Raw genomic sequence first — 23,722 nt, 5'->3', positions numbered from 1 at the left:
TTAATTATTTTTCTTTGTAATAAATGAAGAACAATAAGAAATTATCACTATTACAACTATCTTCAAGCATAATATCAATTTATCGATATTTACTTATTTATCCCATTTTTATTTAAATCTCTGTTGAATTTCTGAAGCTGAGTGAGAGATTCAATCTGGTAATTTGCACCAATAAATTTTAATATTCAATTAAAGTTATATAAAGTTATCTGTTGTACCATAATGTGTCTAATGTGTCTATACTTCTACGCCATTGGCCGATGCTGCAGTCTGGGTCCGCTGACGGTTCAAACTCTTCCGCCACTCGCTGGGCCCGTCAGTGTCTTTCGCGTGCTCGCACGGGGAACATCGCTCGCGCGTCTTTATCAAGGCCCATTCCGGTCTTCGATCCTTTCCACCGACGGGCTTATTCGCGACGCAAGATCCCGCGATCGGTGAGAAAGGAGAGCCGCTCCTACAGAGAAGCGAGCATGCCCAACTAAATGAGAGTTCCTCGCGAATAATACGAAAATATTCGAATCCTCTTCCTTTCCTCCCATCTTCCTCTTTCTTTTCTCTTTATTTACTTGTCCTCGATCGCGAGTACACAGTCCGCGAGCGTTTCGTAATTATCCGGAGAATGGACATGGCTGACCGTTTCTGGAGACTGGCCCTGTGCTGGATATGCATCGTCGGACTAGCACGCGCCAATGGTGAGCAATCTAAGTTTAATAGCGATAGTAATTTTTGTGATTATTCTTTATGATGATTTTATTTAACTTAATAATAATAAAAGTTTTAAACGGAGGAATTTTGTAAGAAATATGAAATAAATAATTTGTGCGAAATATATCGAAACCATATGTACTTATCTACAGCTAACAGATCTTATAGCCACGCTTAGCTGTAGGAAATTATGATAATAAGGAATATGAATTTCTAGGACAGTTGTGAATGTGAAAGTGACATACTTCTTTTTGTTACCGATTATAATACCAATCGCGGTAGGGAATAATAAGCCGTATAATCCAGCTGTCAGAATACATCGTAAAGTTTCGAAGCACCTGACGTGCGCGCATCTAAATAGCATGTCCTAGATTGCGATGCCCACAAAGTATCACGAGGATCATAGTTACCTGAAGCGCCAGTCAAGGTTAAAACGTTCTCTCATGCATCGCGCAATGCGCTCGTTATGACTGACTTTAAGCTCGTTACTGTGACGTTTCTTTTCTACTCGCTTCACGGTTCGACTATTTATAAAAATACATAATGTCCGACAAAGATAGAACAAACCGACAACCAAGAAACTGCACAAAGAATGCAGATAGTTTTGCAACTACCTAAGAAACTTCTCTTCACGACGTGACATGCGCGGATATCGCGTTTTAAAAATAGTCAAGCGCAAAGAGAATGAATTCACTGATATGTTTCCGGATCATATTTAACAGCTGTAAAAACCTTCCTCATGTTTGTCACGCAATATTACGAGGCATATCTTCTTGTTTAAGACACTTTTGTCGGAAGTGAAATTCTTGCGAGCTGTACAAACAATGCGCGCTCACATGGCATCATCCTTGGTGTAATGTGCAATTAAAAAATAACCATAGTTAACGAAGTTTGTAATCGCGCGACATTTGCAATTAGAACAAGACGGGGGTTAATTATCCGTTAAGGACAGCACTGTTTAAAATAAATAAAAAGATAAATAAGACGAAAAATGGACTGAAAACTATCAATATTTTATTAAGTAATGCTAATTACATACTATTAGATGTGTTATTCTATGCACATTATATTAACATACATTATAATAGTTGCAATAACCCATTTGCAAGTTCAATTGCTTTGGGAATCAAGATTGCTCCAATATTTTGCACTGGATCTTCGTGTTGACGTACAATTAATTAATCCTAATAATAGCTAGATACGTCGAATGAATTGTGTGATTTCACAAGAGTGAAATTAGAGCGATTGCGCGCAGAATTGCATAAGAAAAAAACATGCGATGGAAAATAATTACTCCGCGTGTCGATTCTTTCTTTCTCTCCTTCACGGAAATTTGTGCACCCGTCTCGTATGACTTACCTCGTCGTATTTGAATAATCAAACAGCGATGTGAATCATTCTATCGAGATCTTTCAACATTGCCATGACTATATTTGTACTAGAAAATTGCCAATCGTTACGTAAATTAAAGTGATTAATGAAATCATGTCCGGTGTAACGTATCAAGGTTTAGTAAAAAATACGCTATGCTTCTTTTGTGATATTTTAAGAAATCAATTCTATATTGATTAATTTTAATTTTAACATAAATCTTTAATAAATTTTTAATAGATTTTTAATAAGAAAGAAAATCGATCTCGTATTCTCGTCACCTATCCGTTCTTCTTCGTTGTAACTCGCATGTTTGTTTAACTTCTCTTAGTAATAAGTAGACTACGATTGATTTCTCGTATCATTCTACCCCCCGTCGAGGGTTTCGTTGAATTCTCATTCGCTAGTCGGCAAAATTGATTATTCAGGCACATATGTAATAGCCGTAATTAAGTCGACTTACAATTGCAGATACAAGAGAGAAAAAATAAAATATACTAAGAGAGAGAGAGAGAGAGAGAGAGAGAGAGAGAGAGAGAGAGAGAGAGAGCCACAGAAAGAAAGGGAAGGTGAGCGGGAATACAATTTTCCATGCTTGTGATTACGCACTTATATTCTCACTCACCCTTCATTCTCTGCTAGAATCCGCGCTGTGATCTTAACTGGCTACCGTCCGGGAATTAAAGGGAGAACTGAACAATATAAGGTAGCTCCCGCATTAATGTTCCTAACGGGAAAGAACGAAGATTAAAGGTTATGCGTTGGCAATTCTTTCTTTTGAAACGTATCCGAGTCTATAATTTAAATAAATTTTAATAAATACAATTTTAATAAATAATATAAAAAATTAAACTTTTGTGATCCAAAATGATTTTAAAAAATAAATTCTAATATTAAATCTGTCATTCTTATCTTAACGATGTCGCGCCAATTTTTATTGTGTGCCAATAAAAGAAATCTATGTTCTCTCGTAGAGCTACGAATAATATATTTAATATAATAATAATAATAATAATATTATTATTATTATTATAATTTATATAATAATCATTTTCTAATTAGAGGGTTTATTTGGAAAAGTATATCAATTTATAGAGTAATGAATAAGACAGCTTGTTGTAGAATCGCAAAAGTTCTACTCCTCTTTTTCTTCATTAACCAGATTTTTTTTTTAAATATTTGAAAAGTTGCATCGTTTTCTGCAGAAGGAGGTGCGGGAACACTTCGGTCCGCTCATATGGCCAATGTGTGCGAGTAGGAGATGACGAGGAAAGAGAAGGTGGAATTCTCGATCTAAGTAGCTCACTTTTGCTGCGCCTATCCTCTTATTTTCTTCCTCGTCATATCACGGCTATTAACATTATACTTAATTGCTAGATCGCAAATGTGCGAACCGCAAGTATTTCGATTCGCGAGCAGATTCTTCATAGTATCTTCGTCACAAAGCTATGCGCATATTATCAATGGTGGATTAAAAAAGTCGACAATGTGAAGAGAATGGAGTCATGCAGAAAATTGACGCGCGCTCTGTTAAAATGAAGCGTCAGGCCGCACTCGCGCGTGTTCAAAGATAATGAGATTTCTCGCGGTTTCAAAACCACTTGCTTCCTAGTGTTTTTGTATAGCTGTTACTTGCGGAATTTTTCCCATGTGCGAGTCATAAAGTTATTATTTATTCATTATCCAGCCTAGAAACCGCAAGGAGTTTTATCAGAAAGCGAAAACGTTCGCCGAGTGGAAAAAGGATAAGGCAAAATAGTTTCACCAAGTCGTCTTTGCTTTTCATGATCGCTCTCCAATGCGTAAAATAAAATATAATGAGAATTACGAGGAGTAGCCAGTTGCATAGCATGCTAATTAGACGCTATAAGTCCAACGTTGAAATATTTAGATGTGTTTTCAAATTAAAAAAATTAACTGGAAGATTACAGGAAGAAATTGCATTTCAACATGCATAACATCGTTATGTGCATATACGAGTTTTCTGTGAATGATAAAAAGATATAGGGTTTGAATAAACGAAGTTTCCCTGCTTAAGTCACTCTTGGTTTGTATGGAAAAAGTAATAGCGCGATCATTTTTCAAATAAATTGTATAAATTTGGTGATTTCGCGCACGTGTAAAAATATTTACAAAAATTCTTAATTTTTTTAAATTATTTTAATGTTTAAATGATGACGCTTGTGTACCAAATAAGTACTTATGAAAAAGTGAATCAGGTAAATGCCCTCAATCATCAGTGTTTATCTCTTTCCTTTCTCTCATGCATGGATAATTAAAATCATGAGATTACATATATTTACATTTGTTTACGATGATTCAACACAATATATAATATACTCACAATACAAAATACATTGCCGATTGTACTCATCCTCGAAGACATAAATTTGGGGAGATGTGTTGGCACCGTAATGTTATGGCACTGCGAGGGATGAGAATGTAGAATATGGAGAATGCGCACAGTTCTGAAATGAGAAACACACAAGTGGGAGTGAGAGTAGGAGTGAAGGATCGGTTGGGAGAGGCTATAGGAAAACCGGTTGCCGATCTGCACGGACGCGTTGGACAGCGTATCGTGGAGAAAAGGCCAAAAAGACCGAGCTCCGGTTTCCAGCAAAGCTGGATCGGAGCTTTTCCCGACACACGAAGGTCCGACACGGACCCATGGATCGGCAAAGAATATTTATCGATAAAAAAGACTGCTGTTTGAATTTTTAAAATCTCACATTTATATATACATATATATATATATATATATATATATATATATAAACAACATAAAAAAGTTAATTAAATTGCAATACAGATAGAAATATGTAATAATGATAGCAAAGTTATTTTGTGAAATATCACATCGCTTGTTTTCATTTTTACAAAAAATGAATAATTTATAATGAAACAGTTTGTGCATGTGTATTTGCAAGTCAATGTCTTTGAATTGTGCATAATGTGCCGATAAATTACGTGATATTAATAAAAAAAATGTTTAAACAGAGATGTGATTGTTCGCTAAAGGGATGCGTGACTTGATCTATTAAAATGCCATTAATCAGAGGACTCGAAGCCCTAAGATAACTATCTTAGAACCGATTGCCGGCATAGATGTACTAGGTAATCGATGTGCACTAACGTGCGTGTTTGATGTAACGGCCACGTTTTTTTCTGTCAAGCTATCCAGACGTGCTATCGGCAAAGATCTTTTTTCTTTTCGATTAAAACCATAGTTTCTTCACTATGTACCGTATCTTCCTCTTAGCGCTTCTCGTAACACCTTTCAATATTCTTTCGCTCGGCGATTCTAGTTTGATTTGATCAAGCATCTCCGCGTATGATTATTTATAAGCGAGAGATAATAATATGCATTTTGCCGCAAGTGTAAAGACATCAAAAAGGAAGTGACCGAAGGTCAATATGGTATGTCGAATCCGCCTGAAACAAGCAACGACAGTAAACGTTCAATTTCTTGTAAGTCACAAATTAAACTAACGTCTTGAACAGTTACTTCGATGTGATAAGTAGAAAAGAACGAAGTGGATGGATAGTGAATCCTGACATGTCTTTTTTGCGATAGCTTTATGAATAGCAACCCAACCCATCGAGAGAGACAAACTTTATAGTGTCTTTAACGATTATCTCGACGTATCCTAAACCATAAACTCATCATTTTTTCATAATCGTTCCTTCAGACCCGCAATCTAGGAATTCCCCTTCAAATTGATAAATATTATTTTAATGTGTTCACCGTTAGTTGCAAATTTAATTTATTTTAAATAAGAAATATAAAAAATCTTTTTTAACTTTAAAAAATACGAATTAATTTTACTTTTTTAATGTGGATTGTAATTATGCAAAGTTTATATGTTTGTCATGTATGTAAATTATATCCGTTTAATGTGCATTGCAATGTATTTTTCCTTCACTGATTTATTGATAACTTATCCAAGATCTCGTAATACCAGTTAGATATTTATAAAAGAGCGGATATCAAGCATTTTTCGAGGTTTTTTTGATGATTTGTGAGATATCGCCAGGTCATCGTCTTGCGGAATATCGTATCTTTACGTCGATATCTTTCGTAAGCATGACCTCTTCTCCCAGAGGTTTCTACGTCTGTACTTTATGCGTGTATGCGTGGGGCCCAGCCAAATATGGCGGATACCGGTCGAACCACTCGTGCACACGTGTGTCACCCGGTACATGCGTAGCGTTGCGGATGAACGCGTGTGCACGCATCGTGCATGTCTACATGAAAGACAAGAGCATATATGAACGAATTTTCTGTCTTAAATTAATAAATACACTTTTGATAATTTTTTTATGGTTTTCTTCCACCTCGATAATGCATCGTTTATGAGAAATGTTGCGTATAATTTTGCGGAGGCAAGATTTCTTAATGCTGTTCATATATTAAAGAAATTAATAAAAAACTTTTTCCCATTTCACATTAATTACACAATAGAAAATTTTATGATAAATTTACCTGAAGAATTGTGCTGAGATGCATTAAGATGGTAATTCGTAATCGTCTTATAAAAAGATTCGAATGAAATCTTTCTTCTACTATATCATTAAGGCTGCCAGGGAAATAGCGCGTCTTGAACCATCCGAGTATCATATCTATCAAGACTTTACAAACTTTCATCATAAGGAATCAGTTTTTCGATAATGCACAATTAATGACGGTCATTAAATATATGATATTTTTTTCATTGGCAACATAATTTCTTCGTAATATCTGGCAATTTGATACGGTGAGGATACGGTAACGAAAGAAAAAAATTTTTGGCTTTACATGAATTGTTCCGCATCCGTAGAGCATCAATTGCGCTCAATGTGACGATGAATGATGCGTGGAACAAAATTGTTTGCTCATCGAACACGCGTCATTTATCACGAAGTGATAATCCTGATATTATCCTGCTACTTTCCCCGCGGTTTCAGTTCGTTTCTCCCTCGGTAAAAGAAGTAATTCATATAAATCGCTCTTTCCTCTATACCCCATGCTCTCTTTCTCGCTGTCAGGAGCGTTCATTTTCGTGATTGATAATGATCCGGTGAGCAGCGAGCCACAGGTTACACGCAAACTTCGTCATTAGACACATGTATAATCAGTTAATCATCAATCATATGTGCTCTTTTATTTTGTTGGATGCCACACACCGGGAGTGACGATCCTTGAAAAATCCGTTATTCATTCCTGCTTTATTAATAAAAACGACATCGCACCCATGACGTGAATATCTTAATTAAATATACACTCAAGTGCAAAATCCTCGATAATGTACGTTCGATTAATTGCAAAAGCTTGATTACCAAAAGATTGGAATTTTATACTTCCAACATGCAGGTTATACTTAATAAGCCATTAACTCGGTTAGTTGCTTCAACATTAATATTCATACATAAGTAAGAGCAACGAAGGAGAAAACTCACTAAGAAACTGCACCATGATGACCATGTTTGTGTGCAATAAATTACAAGATGTGTGCGTGAGTGCACACAGTTGTAAAAGTTTAGGATGCGTTTCAACATAATTGCATTTGGCAGCATTCACGATTATTTTTAATATAACCAAGTAAACATATAGATAAATTAAACATACAAACATGTAGAATATTCGAAAATTAATGCTAAAAAAAATAACCATACAGCTATTTGATAAGGAAGATTCATTAATGGATCTTGTAAAGTATGAAATAAGATCTTAATGATGTAGAAGTAAAAGTAAAAACTCGAGCGTGCAAAGCGAAGCAAACACTTATGTATATTGATCTGCATTAATCTTAATCGGTAAAAAAATTATTAAATGAAACGAAAACAACATGCTAGACTGAATCTTGATTTAATTTAATAATCGAGAAGACAACGCTTCGTTCGCAGTTTTTTCTTTCCACCACAAATTTATTTTCTATCGATATACCTATTGATTATCATATGTTAAACGAACGGTGGATCTGTGCGGATCGTTATAGTCTATCATTTCACTTTATTACCTGTAATTATTATTATCGTTCGTCGTTTGCACCTGTTGCTGCACCTACGTGGATACGCGACTATCGCTGCATTGCGCGCAAGAAGGACTTTTTCCCTTCCTCCTCCTCCCTACGTGATGTATTCGTTATAATTGCAACATTTTTTATCTTTTCTCTGACTCACATCTTATAATTATCTTTACATGTTAACATTAGTCCATCAACCGCGACTTTCGTTCGTTATACTTTTCAAACTAACTTCGAGCAGCTATCATATAATGATTAATTAGATGGACCTAATTAAATAACTAAAATAATTGGAAAGTTATTTCATTGCAGCAATAATTAATTTATATGAGTTTCTTTATCTCGAATTTCGATGCAAAGAATATTTATCTATTTTTATCTTTCTTTGTTTGCAAATTGTCGACAAATGGAAAAGATACTATTTACAGATCCGATTGATCTGATTGCTTATCAAATAATTTATCTATATACATCTTTTTTAACGAGATTAAAAATCCACGGTACTACGTCATTATTGCCGAGCCCCTTCAAGGGAAAGAGGGACTCGAGGAAACAATTAAATCTTGTGATCAGATAGCGCCGTGCACTGTGCGAAGTATCCTCTGGAAAATGTATTCCGTGCTCGTTGTGTCTAGCACAGTCTGGATAATAGAGCGGACTACCGGAAGTCGCGTACAGATAAACTTGGGACTCGTTTTAATATCTCGAAGATGACAGTCACACGCGCAAGGAAGCATCTGGGATAATAAAAGATCTTATTCTTTGTCTTCTCTTTTCCTTCCGGTTGCTTCATGAGTATAAATCGATACTAAATGACTAATTGCCGAGCGATATTTGTCAGCATAATGTCAATAATCAATAATTATGAAGCAGTAAATGAAAATTGATTACAACCATAGCTATCGTGAGATGCGTAGGATAGATAGTCTTGAATCATATAATGTTTCAAGAAATAAGACAAACACTATGCAATTTGCGAATTTAAAAGTAAAACTTATGATTTTTATATATGCGTGATCATTTCTTTTTGTAATAAATAAATTACATTCTATAGAATATAATTTGACAATAAATTGAAATAACATCAAAATAAATAAATTAATAATTTTTATAACATGATTATCAGGAACGGAACTTCATAGGAAAAAAGTTTGCATAGCTCGTTATGATTCGCGGGTAATATCTGTGGAATGCAGATAAAAAAAATGTATGTATGTGTGCATAATGAGCGATAATAAAATAACAACACGCGCGAACGTTTTATGTGACAAACCATAAAATTATTTGAATAATCACGTGGTCATGTTTGTGGCGGGACATCGATTTAATTATCTTCTTAAGATTACCGAAAATGCTTGCATAACGGTAATTCTTGAATAGTGCGTATAATTTGTATACCGCGTGACGCTATAAATAATTCATTGCTTTTTCGCAGCATCTCTTGCATCGACACGCTTCGAGTAATAAGAGCGCTCCAACAGAAAACAGAATTTAAGATACGTTCCAATTATTATTCTAATTCAATTCAAAAATACATGAATTCGTCAAAAATATTTCAATTTCTGTAAGACATATTATTTGTATATTTAGTGATCCACGAAATAACAGAATATAAGATATAGAGTATATAATAACAGAATATAAAATATTTTTCTGTAATTAATTTTAATATAAAAAATCAAAAAAGACATCAAAAATAATTTGCCAAGAATAAAATTGATTATCAGATTTAAAAGACAACGATAATTTCAAACTCGAGAGATATTATATAATTAAGGTATTATATAATGTATATAGAATTTCCTGAGGATTTATTGCAACTCGTTTTAACTCGTCCATTTTTTCTTTGCCTAAGCTTTCCCGAGAGAGTCGATATGTAATGCGCGATCGGTCGCTTCCGTGTTATCGATTACTCACGACAGCAAGTATGTACGTAATGTTAATATAAACGACACTACTAAAGAAATCGAAATACCGAATTCCAAAAGTGAAAGTGAACGTCGCTTTTAAAGGAAATGGCTCTCTTGCGATTTGTAATCATTCAGTCGATGCTCACGAGATTCGCGATCCTCGATCGTGATATCCGTTTATATTACTGTCACTGAACGCGTCTTCGCTTCTATTAGCGATTCCTTTTGCCCTTCATGCAGCACATGTCTCAAAAAATAAAAATTATAACACGCAACACGAGACTCGCATATCAAGGCACAAAGGATTCAACGTATTTTACTTTAAAGAAACATGTAAGAATGCTTCATACGTAGAGTTTACAAAATGTAACGATCAATATATTGGTAAATAAAATATAAATATTGTAATGCATATTTTTTATCAAAAAAATAACACACAATCACAAAAATAAATTGATTAATCCAATATAACAAATTTTTCATACTAAAAAATTAATTTATATGCATATACATGTATATATTTGAAAAAAATTAATAATTATTAATTTAATCAAGCAAAATTATTATATTTTCCTATTTGTGTAAAATAATTTGCATCATAATTATCATTCTCCCAGAAAGTTTTGCCTTGCAAAGCGTTTTGCACAGAGCCGTCAGGGCGTGCCAATCCGATTGCAACCGAAACATCGTTCCCCTGCTGGGCATAATAATCCAGTCGGATCCAGGAAGTCGGCAGCGAAAGTACCGAAGGGGGCATTAACTAAGATACTTATCGATGTACCTCATGCTCCGCGCGCACTAATCCCCGACGATCTGTACCGGTCTTCCTCCCCCTGCAGTCTTGCGATTTCCGTCATTTCTACGAGTTCCGATCGGCAGAATTGTGAACCGCTAATGATCACTGATGATCAGTGATTTACTGTGCTCGCAGCCCTTGTAACTGGCGTATTAATGGCGGCAGGCAAGAGCAACCGGAATGAAATCACCGTTACCGCGTGGATATTCGCCGATGCTCGTCTATGTTCTTCTTTTATCACTCGACGCGTTGCATTGATAAAGAACTTTCGATCCTGTTATATCGTTACTGATATATATCCTCTCACAAAGTTCGATCATCTTCTTAACACTCCATGAGTAATAATGCATATGATTCGTACTTTATCTAACTTTCCTGCTGACAGAGATATATAGATGTTAAAATCATACGTATAGCAATGAATAATTGTTGCCAATAGCAAAATTAGCGCATGATTCGCAAAGTGATTTTATCAATTGCTAACAATTTCGTATCAGAATCAATGAAGAGAAGCTTGAAATTTTTTAAAAGGTAACCTTTTCTGCACATCGCTTACAATCAGTGAACAATTAAGTCAATGAGATGGAATATATAAGCGTAAGAAATAAGATCCGGTATACGGGTCTATGATTTTCGTACTACTTGAGCAAGGTCATAGAGGAGAGGATAAATACAAGTAGTAGCGGAACAGTAGCGGCTGGAGATTACACCGATTAATGCGAAGCGTTTGTAATTACGCTACGAGAGGAGGCATATCATTTAACGATTCGCGATGCTTTTATATTCTTTCGAAACACCAGATATAACAGGAGTGAGTAAAAATAAGTCAACGGAGGTCACAAAAAAATTGATTAATAGCTTACTTATACGGCGTTTATGCATAAAAATTTGTATATCTACAAAGTGTCAAGTAATTAATTAACGTCAATTATTATTACAGTATTATTTTAGAGGAAACATATTTCGTATAATTATAAAAAAATGATGTGATAATCATATATTCTTTGCATAATCATAGTTTTTGAATATACACGTATAGCAAAATATTTCTTCCGTTATGAAAATTACTTATAAATAAAAATATAATAGTAACTATGGAAGATTATCTTCCACAGTTACTGTCATATTTCTATTTGTGTGAGATGATGGGTTTTCAAAGTGCGGTCCGGTTCACGTGATTAACATTTAATATATGTACAATAAGTAACATTAATCGATAACATTATAATAATATTAATCGATAACGCGCCGAGTCATATCATCCGCGAGATGAGAGTTTCCTGCGCCGTTTATTTTATCGCTTTGGGTCGATCTCGCGAAAAACTTACAGAAAAAACTTGCCCGCTGCCCATTCTTTTTTCTCCAATCTTTCGGTACTGTTATGCACCGCTAGCATGCGTACGCGATAACTCCCCGTGTGAATACTAATTGATTACTGTAATATACAATCGTCTCCTTCCGTCGTGATTACCGTTGTCCGGTTTCTTCGTTTTCGTACGTATGAAGAGAGAGAAAATTACGCGGACCATTATTACGCCGCTAGTACAAAAATAATTACTTTGAGAAGAAGAAGAAGAAGCCGCATCTTCGCAAACGCGAATGTTTACGTTCCCCAAGGACCAACCAATTTAAGTGTTAGTGCCTACATTATCTAAAACTTAATCACTTCCTACAGCAACAAAATATTCAAATGCAATAGTCAGGCAACGTGTTGATTTTTCGCTTCATCGTCATGGCAAGCGGAAAAGTTGCGCTTAGCACGTACGGACCGTCGATCCTGCGCGTTCGATCCTCGCGAGAGCTCGAACGCAACCGCGCAGGAATGTAATTATGCATTCTCGGTTCTCATCTTAACACATCGCAGTAATAGCCACAAATTATTATAATTTCGATCGTAAATTGGCGCAATTTACCCGCGCTTCTTCTTGGTAGCGCAACAAGGTAGCCACTCGCCCATTCAAGAGAAAGAAAATATCGTCAGAAATCGACTGTTATCAGCGAAACCGAGAATCGAGTAGTCGATTGCTGGTTTTATCACTAGAATGAAAAATGACATTCAACAAGGCAAGCAAAGGGAAAAGGAAGGGCACGAATTTTTCCTAGGATCATCATTGATTTCTATCCACCTTGAGGAAGGCTTGAATCTGAAAAAGCGATGTTTTATGGCGCGATGGACTCGTTACTCTTGAGAGGATTTAGGCGCGTTAACGGGAATACAAAAATGAAAGTAAAGTGGCAACGTGGTAAGGTAAGCTTGTCGAGCAAAAACCGCGTCGAAGATAATGGAAGCGAGTATAAGAGAGTGGGTCGAGTGAACCAGGTCACGAGGAATCGGTGGAAAATTAATCGACTTGGCGAGGTGAATAACGAATCGAGTTACGAGTCAAAAAGTATGTAAAAGCGAGAGTCTGCGCATTGAAGACACACGAAGAAGAAGAAGAGAAGGTCGGAGGTCGCGGATCTTCCTCATTAGTCGGCGTAGGTCATTATCGGTTATCTTGCGGAAATCTTAATCTTGCAAGAGTTGAAGGAAACGATGCATCGAAGAGTGCGCGAATGGCAATGGGGGTGGCCATGGTAATATACTAAGCATGTTGTAAAGGAGAAGGAGAAAGAAATAATGGAAGAAGGAGGAAGGAGTGGAACTCTCCCAGGATCGACGGGAGGATCAGAGGTGTATGTAGGTACCTTCTTTGAGTTTAATGGTAGAAGTGCAGGAAGAAATAAGGAGGGAAAAATAAGAAACATCGAATAATAAGGAGGGATAGAGGGCGGCGCGAGGAGAGACGTGGAAAAAAAGGAGGAAGAGGGCCAGGTTCACGGACCTCCGGCCGAGATCGAGGGATTAGCAAGTGCACCACATTTGAAGCTGATAATTACGCCCGATAATACGTGAGTATAGCCGCGAATAATCTCGGGCGGAGTTAATGTGCGAGGAAGATGCGGCGCGATCGGGACAGACAGGGCGGCAGATAATAATACGTGAAGAGTTTCTGCTCTACCTTGACACATTTTGATTGATTTGAAAGTGATCTCGCCAACGTCGGTTAATTTCAGTCTCAGTTTAATTAAGTCTCTTTTGTCTGGAACTAGAATTGAAAAAAAAACATAAATTAAATTACATTTTCTAAATATCTTTCTGAAATTTTTGAAAATTTCTTATATCGAGATAAGAAGAAGCTCCAAAGAAAGAATCCGCTCGAGCTTGCTCAGTGCAGAATTTTCTTTGCACGCTCAATAATTGTCAATCTAGCAGCCAATTTATAGCTTCGTAGAAGAACAATGCAAGTGCGGAAGTGTAATACTGGATTGTTGCTTTTGACGACGGTGACCAAGCCGAGAAAAAAACCGCGCCGCCATGACAGGAAGAAGGGAAGAACAGTGGGTGAAAGAAGATAAAGAAGAAGAAGAAGAAGAAGAAGAAGTAGAAGAGTGGTAGCCAACTCGGCGGGGAGCGACGGCCGAGGGAGAGAAACTAAGGTCACGGACCTTCTTCTCTCCGAGATCGGCAGAAGATCGGCCGCGGCTCGCGCCTTTGCTACCTTCGCGAGACTTCGCTTAAACTTGCTAATGTAAAAGACCGCTGTGCCTTCTTAGCGATGTTTAAAAGCGACACGTTGCACAGTCACGTAATTTACGCGTTAACTGCGCGCGCGGGATACGACTTGACTGACCGACGTTGCATAAAGCTCGTCTAGATAAGGGTCTAGGCTCGGGGGTGACGACCGGCAGAAGGGAAGTCATTAATTCGTAGCACGTTTTATGTCAAGGATGACGCTTACCTCGCGAAAAGAAGTAAGAAAATGATTCTTTTCGCTGGTTCGCGAAACGTAGAAAAGAGCGACGACATCGTCGCGTCGCACCGCTAGTATTGGCGAGCCGGCGAGTATGCTGATGAAAACGAGTTGTCGCATATTAAGTAGACAGAACAATTTCAACGAGACGAGGAGAGAAGAAACTCTCTCGACTGTCTCTCTCTCGCCGGTAGCCGTCACTTCATACGTGACGTGAATATATCGCGTGGATAGAGATGAAAATCGACGCTTGCGAGTCGAGATAATCTCTTTTCTCCATGTTTTCTGACATAACGAGGGACGGATGGTGCCGCGGTTAAAACATCGCCAAGATTTCCGCGCGGTCTCATACTCGGTGTCATTTCGTTCCGTCCGGTCGTCTCGGCGGAAACGACGCAGCACGGACTCGTCGAGGACTTGATCAACGCCTGTCAGACAGTACCTGCTAATCCTCCGTAGTGCTGCAATCGCCGAGCGCAGTGAGCGCAGCGGACTCCCGACCGGCTGCCGCTGAACATCAATTTGTCTGCCGAGGTAATAAAAGGAAACGCGCTAGTCTCTCCCCGGCCTGCACTTCCTGATGCAGGCGCGCTGGCCTACAATGTATATTAAACATTCTACCAGTCGTTCAACGCTCGTCAGTCGACGCTTGTTTAACTTTGCCTCTCGCGAGCGGGTACGGCTGCTGCGGAGCTTCTGCGCGGAACATATGTTGAAGCTGTCTTCTCCCTGTCCGGTTTCTGGGGTATCGCCTCGAGCGATCAAATAAGCTGCTGAAAAACTTCAACTCGATGTTATTTCTCATTGAATTATCTTAGCTACTAGTTGCGTTATTTATCCTCCTTTATTACGGCTCCGTGTTGTTTCATCGCGACTACATAAAATCATGGGAAAAAGTTCAGAAGCTACAAAAAATATCGCTCACATAAAATATATCAAACGTAAAAATGCACTTTAATAATGTACTTTTAATTTAATATTGATTCTTTTTACAAAATTAATGATGCCAGCAACGTTTGCAGAACATTATTAAAACGTCACAGCTTGCGATTGTTTGCCTTGTCATTCATTATCGAGAATCGTGACATGACAGAAGGCTTGGTTGTCGGAGGCCGATTGTTTATTCGCGGACGCGGCCGAGTCGGATGCATCGCGTGAACTGCATGGGTTCACCTCTTGGGTTGCCTTATCCGCGTAGGGAACATTCGCCACGTTCTCCAACAGTTGCGCATTGCGCACGTGACGATGATATTTCACTGTAAATTATTGCTCGATGCGCGCAAGGCTTGCCAAGAAGTGCGTACATTAAGTGCGAAGAAAATATTGCCACCTCGCGTCGTATCTTTCGAGATTAATGTTGAATTATACCCGCGACGATATCTTCTCGGAATCATTCTCGCGCCGCTTCCTACTTTGACGTTTGCGAAGACGTAACTCTTGATTACAAGTCTTGTCTTATGTATTTTTCTTCAGGAAAAATCCTTTCGAAATCATTAGAGGAATATGTACGTGTGAAAGAAAACGCAATAGAGACGTGGATTATTTCGTGAATTATGTAAAATTTTTTAACACTCAAGCTCTCTTCTTCAACATCAAAGATATGTTCCTTTCGATATATACCGCTTGACGTCAGCCAATAACGGTGAAAGTACCTATCATGAGGCTCCGCGAATAAACAGTGCCTAACCCAGTGGGATGTACATCACCGCGAATGCATCTCCCGAGCTGTATTCTTCGCTTTTCAAGGTCGAGACGTTTACGATTTTATGGGGCAATTACCGTGATATACTGCAACTTACTTTACGGATAAAGCTAACTTCCATTCATTCTTCTATAAGACGAAATCATAAATTGTCTTGAGAGATATACTCGAAATATATTTTTTCACCCAAGTCGAAAATTAATCGCATAAATGAACAGTATACTATTATAAAAATATACAAAAATTGTGAAATAGTGAAAGAAAAGTTTCGATCGCGAAAAAAGGCTAATTTATATTAATATTTATATTAATGTGTATCGTATATTTTGTGTTATTTAGTAATATAATATATCGAAACGTTTTATACATTTTCTTAAATAAAAAATTTATTAAAATCTTTGTTTTTTGTAAAGATTATTTATTATTTTCTTATTCTTTTCTCTCAATATTTTAAATCATATTCATTTGATTCAATTTCTTATAAAATATTTTATACTTACATTTCAGTGCAAAGCAAAGTGAGATGTACCAAGCAGATGATGGAAGTGGATATAGTGAGAAGTAGTCCGCAGGCAAAAATATATCTTCAACAATTTAAACATTTTCCGGGTAAAATATCTCTTCAAATACTTTACGCGCCGCGCATAAATCAAAAATATAGCTCATAATGAAATCCTCTACTTTTACAGATGAGGCTTGTAAACCGCAATTTCACGATGGCGTTGCCACGTTCAAATTATCATTGCTGGAACAGGACATGTTGCGATGCGGTATTACAAGAGTTCTTAATAAAGTCACGGTAATCTATTCAATTTCATTGCGAAAGAATCTTGGTTTTAATTTCAAACTATTCTGAGCTATTACGTTCTATAACGTTTCATAACGTAATATTGCGTTTATATAAATTGAAATTTCTTCATTAAACGTAATGAGGCATTAAATTGTTGTATCAGAATTATAAGTTTTGGCTGTTGATGTAGGGTCAAAAGATGTACTATCATCGTGTAATAGTGGAGGAGCCAGCAGATTCCAGCAAACACACGTTCACCGTGAAATGTGTAATCACCGAAGTTGTCGTGGAGCCAGAAATCGCCATCGCGTCCAATCATACGATGGTACGCCGGAGCGTTCTTCCGGCGGGCTTTCAGGAACCTGAGTAAGTCATCAATCATTTAGCATATTAAGTATTTGATATTGCAATACATAAAATATCCGGCATTCGTCGTGACATGAATGCAATCTCATTCATTTTGTTGTTACGATAAATATCTATAATTCATCGTGGCAGAAGTAATGACGTCCAATAAAGTTGGAGATTGTAAGTTCTATAAGCAACGTAAATAGAAGAGATCGCGTAAGAAGGTATCGTGCTAATGAGCGTGATATTTATCAAATCTATTAGATAGAGTAGAAGAGCTTCACTTGGCAGTCTCAAGATTCTTGGACCGCGGCTTTTCATTTCGCTAGTCATCCGACAGCGTTAATCGCGTCGTTGTACGATGCGATAGACAAGAACCTCTCACACTTCCTCTTTACGAAACGATCCCTCGGCATTCAAACGAGTAGTTTTAATTACCCGGAAGTTGCGCCTCTTATACGACTTTGAGTGTGAGAGAAAAACTTTTCTTCGTTTTTTACACAGATGCTTCATCATTTTGGTGAATACAACAATCGGTCTTGCCAGATCAACGAGCGCGATTCGTTGCGCAAAGAGCGGTGTTTCTTATCGAGCTGAGATGTAGAAAAGAACTTTCTACGAATAGAGTTTCAATCAGGAAAATTTATTATCGCATTAACTTGCCTTCCTGTTAGTCGATTTATTGGCAATTACTTATGTTTGCTAAACGTAAGGTGGGAATATAATTTGCCAAGTGATATACTTCTTCCGTTCATCCCCGAAGAAGAGAAGTCGAAAAGTATTTCATATCAACGTTTCTTATCTCAACATTTCATACCTTGACGATGACATGTAACAAATGAGTTTGAGATCACTGAGTATAACGCAGTAATTACACAGTATTCCTTTCAGTCGGCATCGAAGCATACTAACGTTATCGTGTCATCATAAGTATATGTATAGATCTCGTCGTTAATTTCACAAAATAGAAATTAATTAGATAGACATATTATTTTTATTAAATTCGCAATCGAGTAATTTTTTACGTGACACGCATCGACATTTCTTTCGAAAATTGAGCGACGATTTGGATTTATTAACGAAAAAGTAAAACTGGTTAACAGATCTATACAAATATATATAACGATGAAAAAACAAATGCGAGGACAGTTTATCGAGGACGGCAAAATTGTGCGGAAAATTCGATGATTACGGAACAACCGACTGGCCGATCTACATTCGAGTAAATAAATCGTTCAACCTGACCTGAATACGCACGTAGAAGCCAGCTAGACGACTACGGGAGTTATCGCCAGAAGTTTATAATTTGCAAACAAGTCAAGATGCCGCCGTCTGATTTATTTGCACAACGGTCGAATGTGCGCGCAGCTGCTGGAAAACCTGTAATATAATTCAATCCGTGAGACCTATAATCAGTATTCCTGCTTTTTCCTTCTTCACGTCGAAAATCACTTGACGAGTCACTCACATCTCGTGAGAATCTATTCCAGCTAGTCTATGTTTACTCGAGAAAACAAATATGTAAAATCGGCAAGAAATGAAATTGAGATACGAAGAAAATTGTATCTGACAATGTAAAAAAAAAAGAAAATTTAATCATCTACGCGCTTCCTTTACGGCATAGGAAGATTTTAATCAAATCGTTGTTAGAAAATGTTATAGAACTGCATGTCTGCAATATAATTAAATCACACACACTTTGGTTTATTTATATTAAATTCGAATTAATTTTATTTTCCTAGAATTTGAATAGACATATATTGAACAAATTTTAGGAAAAGAAATTTGAATATTAAGAGCTACAATACAAATGACAGCCTTCCATCGAAATTCTTTCGATGAGATCGACATAAGGTTTATCGAGAAATTTAATAGCGGAACATTCTGCGGATAGTTAAGATACACGATAACAATACGAGATTCGATTTTATAGCGCTACAAAGTAGTTGATTCCTTTGTGCAACGGTTCCTTCACAGATGGTGGAAAAGTCACGGAACCCGCGCGCAATTTTAGCGCGTTGTACAAAGGTTGCCGGAAAGAAGAGATCTGTCGGTGGATCTCACATGTTCTTTCCCCTCTGTCGCCGACGAAAGTCGCTCCGCGAGTCGGACATTCTTCAAGTACCCTTTGCGGACAACGTGCTCTCGAGGAAGCACGACAGGAATTTTTATCGCGCGTCGTGCCAGCTGCCATGGCACTAATTTATTGGCATTAATTGAACGTATATCTTGGCATTGGATTTTGCGTGAATTCCGCGGATTTCGCTTACCGAGAATGAAATCTTTATTGTTGGATTATCGCACGTGGTGGAGCGCTGTCATGAGTTCCTGGTCACGCGACGTAGAGTCTCCCCAACTGTTCTAACTGTTTCTACCTGTCAATGAAACTGCACGATTTCCTTATTGCGCATGTTCAACCTGCTCTAAGATGAATCTGTTACTGATTTATGAAAGACGATCATTCGATTAGTGTTGTTCTTTCGAAGAGAAACTGCGGAGGTACCCGAGTATGAGGAACTTTTCGGGCTCGAACACTCGGGTAGTTTTCTTCTCCGAGGATGTCTGATACATTGCGTATCTCCTCACAGAATAAGTCGTGTAATGAAGTAGTTCTTACATCACTGTAAGCGCGTATATGAAAGGTCGTTATATAAGTCGAAAAGATTTAATGAAGTGTTCTTTGTGCTTTGGAGTTAATAAAAAAAGGAAATAAATGAAAGAAATCGCTAGATGAATGGAATCGCATAATACAAGTCATAGTCATGATAATAACTAATAATTCTCGCGTTGGACCCTCATACATTATTATCGAATTGCGTTCGCGAGTGTGTGAATTTATATACGTGTACGCATGTTTTTTTTTTATTTTAAAACACAACTTATCTCTCTCATTTCTATCGCGCTTCATCGCCACCTTTGACTTCTTTGCCGCTAGCAATTTCATGGTCTACCCATTCCAAGATAAACATTCGTCTTCATTACTTCATCTGTCGTCGTTACGCGATTTCGCTGGACGACGATCTATGTCGCCCGTCTTCGTGATCCAAGGCCGTAATGTCGTGGAAGCGAAAGATGAGTCTGCAGAAAACTGGAGCATACACACTGGCTTTGAAATTGATTTATGCGTTCGATGAACGCGACACGCATTACGGAGATGTTTCTTTTTTTTTTTTTTCAATAAAATAGATCGCGATAAGCGACCGCACGCATAATTTTCCGTGATTTCTGTAAGACCGTAAAGTAGGTCGAATCTTCCTACGGAGATAACTGCGGCAACGGATAATCGCAGGTCATCGTGTTGTTCTTGCGTTTTGGTGTGGCGTGCATAAACTGACGCTCTATTAGAATTGCATATTTGGACACGCAACATTCATCATCGTACCGGCCAGGTGCTCATCCTGGTGACTTCATTTTGAAAAGTAGGCGATTGCGAATTATACGGTTTATGATTCCATCAGCGCGTAGTCCGTAGCGAATTCGTGACGTGCGATAATCCGATAGATTCCAATGATTCACAAGAGTTGATCGCGCAATTCAAAACATATGGCATACATTACATCCGTGACAAGCAAGCTCCTATAATTTTCTTATGTCTAATGGTTCTAGAGACAGACTAGAGAGATTTATTTTATTTACTTTAGATCGATCGATATACGCGAAGAAATTTCGGGAACGGCGCCAGTTCCGATCCTCGGTGTTGGAGTAAGGCAGGGTGGAGCCTTGGTGACTGGCGAACTCAACGTTAGTCCTGGCACGCCGTTGCAGATGGAAATATTTTTAGACAATGACTCAGCTCCAATATACGGTCTCCTTGTGACTTACATGCTGGTTACCGATACCAAGACGCAGGAGGAAACAATTATTATTAACGGGTAATTGACCAACAATGTTGTTGCAGATATAACTAAACTATTGAAAAAATTATTAAAGAATTGTAGTCGACCAAACTAGCCAAGAAACCATTAATTTATTTAAAAATTACGACGTTTCGACCATATGGTTGTGGTTCTTATCAAGTACACGATGGAAAGATAAAAACAGGCATGGCACTTAAACCAGCACAAGTCACAAATTACAATTTTGAGAAATTAAGAATTACAAAATTAATTAGACAAAAGACGTTATTTGATTAAAGTTCGAAATTGAGAGAACTGATGTGTCCGTGTGAGACTTCGTCAAAAAACTATTTCTCAAAATTGTAATTTGTGACTTGTGCTGGTTTAAGTGCCATGCCTGTTTTTATCTTTCCATCGTGTACTTGATAAGGACCACAACCATATGGTCGAAACGTCGTAATTTTTAAATAAATTAATGGTTTCTTGGCTAGTTTGGTCGACTACAATTCTTTAATAATCCTTTGATTGTTCGACTAGCGAGAATAGAGCGTTTTTTCAATTATTGAAAAAATGTTACAATAATTTATAACGAGTTGATGATATATGAAATTTTTTTAGGTGTTCCGTCGATCCTTACTTGTTCGAAAACTTTAATACCGTGGATGGCGATTTCCTGACGGCGAAATTTCGAGCTTTCAAATTTCCGGAAAGTACTTACGTCCAGTTTCGCGGGACCGTCAATGTCTGCTTAGATAAATGTCCAGGGGTATGGCTTCATTTTTTCATAAAACGCGTAATTATTAAGTCAATGATAAATATAGTTCTTTTTCGTTCCGTTAATATTTTTCAACAAGTTTATTAAAATGTGTGTATTTAAATGGATCAATTATACTTTAGATTGAATGTAGCAACGGCCAAGTCGGTTTCGGCCGAAAAAGGCGAGCTATTGAGATGTCAAGCACCGATAAGAACAAATTATTCGAGGTAACCATGTCGACATTCATCAGGGTCGATTCCTCAGATGACGTCATGATCGATCAAGGTAAGATTCATCATCCCGCAAAGTGAATGAACGTTTGAATAATTACTACATATTCATCATGTTTATGGTTTTTGTTCCGCAATTATGTTATTAGTACTCTCGGAGTTCATTAGGAAGGGCAAAAACAGGACGCACACAAAGGAAAGGGCAGTAATTGCCGAAGAAATCAGAGAGCAGCCCGACCCGACGACAATTAGGACGCACGAGAGAGCATTTCTTGCGGAAGAAATCAAAGAACAGTTCAAATACAAGGTCACCGAGGTGGTCGTCAATTGTTCTTCGTGTAGTACGCTGAGTTTGAGCCTTCTCTTGGTTCTTTTGTGCTTCTACAAATTCCTGTAGAGAAATTGAAATTCGTGCTTCTTGAAAAGTAATTACTAATTGTAAATAAGACGCAGTCTGACATTAAAAGCGTGAAGGAAGCGAAAGGTATCGCTTCTGAGAACTTGATAATTAACTTGCTCACTAATAATCGGAATATCGATCATGATGGCAATGGATCATCAATTATTCGTACATATATGCATAGTGGTGATCACATACATCGATTGTATACAGTTAAAATGTGCCTATATAGAAGAGCATTGAAAGAAATTTGTTTTGTAATACTTTAAAGTAATGTAATTTCCATTTTCAAGAAAAAAATTTATATGTATACCAGACAATATAAAATCTCAATATAAATATAAATTATCCGCATTAAAGTACTTTGTGATATAAAAATACATTTAAGAAAAATTCAGTTATCAAACGAGAAATTTGGCAAAATTAAATTGTCAAATTTGAAATCCGAAAAAAGCTTAAAAAATTAATATACTATCTTAGCGTAATATAATAAGCAATAACATATGATTTCTCCGCTTTGCGACCGCCGAATTTTCAGTCATGTGTGACATCAGTTTTACTATATTTTTTTATTATGTATCTCAAGTGACTGCCGTATTTCTTGATGAAACCAAAAGAAAATTGGCCTTTGCGAGCGGAGAAAGCGGAATACCTAGTCGTGCGACGAGGTGTAATATTGTAATGCGACTTAATTAATTACTTAGTAAGTAATTATTAATTGCGTATGTCGTAATCTCAGTCTAATTATTACATAAATAAATGTAAAATAATTAAATAAAACGAGATAACAGATGCGATGTGATTATTCTTTGACCGTGATCATATAATTAACACTCTTAATATTCATTAATTAAAATATTAATTATAATGGAGATATATATGAAAAATTTAAGTTGTATTGGAAGATTTTTAAACCGATTTCAAATGTATACTGCTTTGATGTATTGATGAAAAATATAGTAAATTTCTAAATAAATAATATTTCTAAATAGATCTCTTAGATAGTAAGATGCATCAAGGGGAAACATTATTGTAGTTCATAAAAAATCATTTATGCAAAATATAACAAAAACATATATTT

General features: G+C 37.0%; 1 protein-coding gene across 1 annotated transcript; it reads left to right on the top strand.

The window, feature by feature from the left end:
* Positions 1-619: 619 nt before the first annotated feature.
* LOC105259229 lies at positions 620-23,483 on the top strand. Its single transcript, XM_011271053.3, has 8 exons — positions 620-692; positions 16,788-16,889; positions 16,970-17,079; positions 17,261-17,436; positions 21,060-21,290; positions 21,873-22,020; positions 22,152-22,296; positions 22,391-23,483. The coding sequence occupies exons 1-8, from the start codon at positions 620-622 to the stop codon at positions 22,636-22,638; spliced, it is 1,233 nt and encodes a 410-aa protein (XP_011269355.1). The 3' UTR covers positions 22,639-23,483.
* The last annotated feature ends 239 nt before the right edge of the window (positions 23,484-23,722 follow it).

The sequence above is a fragment of the Camponotus floridanus genome, unplaced genomic scaffold (assembly GCF_003227725.1).
Source record: "Camponotus floridanus strain SB8 unplaced genomic scaffold, Cflo_v7.5 scaffold121, whole genome shotgun sequence".
In the NCBI taxonomy this organism is placed as follows: domain Eukaryota; kingdom Metazoa; phylum Arthropoda; class Insecta; order Hymenoptera; family Formicidae; genus Camponotus; species Camponotus floridanus.
Note: the sequence above shows the minus strand (reverse complement) of the source record. Positions and strands in the feature narration are given on the sequence as shown.

What these genes read in the sequence shown, in the direction of transcription:
- LOC105259229 (XM_011271053.3), top strand. Translation starts at nt 620, where the DNA reads ATGGACATGGCTGACCGTTTCTGGAGACTGGCCCTGTGCTGGATATGC. An exon ending in GAGTTCTTAATAAAGTCACG is followed by an intron (nt 17,080 to 17,260) that starts GTAATCTATTCA and finishes CTGTTGATGTAG; the next exon opens with GGTCAAAAGATGTACTATCA. An exon ending in TGACGTCATGATCGATCAAG is followed by an intron (nt 22,297 to 22,390) that starts GTAAGATTCATC and finishes TTATGTTATTAG; the next exon opens with TACTCTCGGAGTTCATTAGG.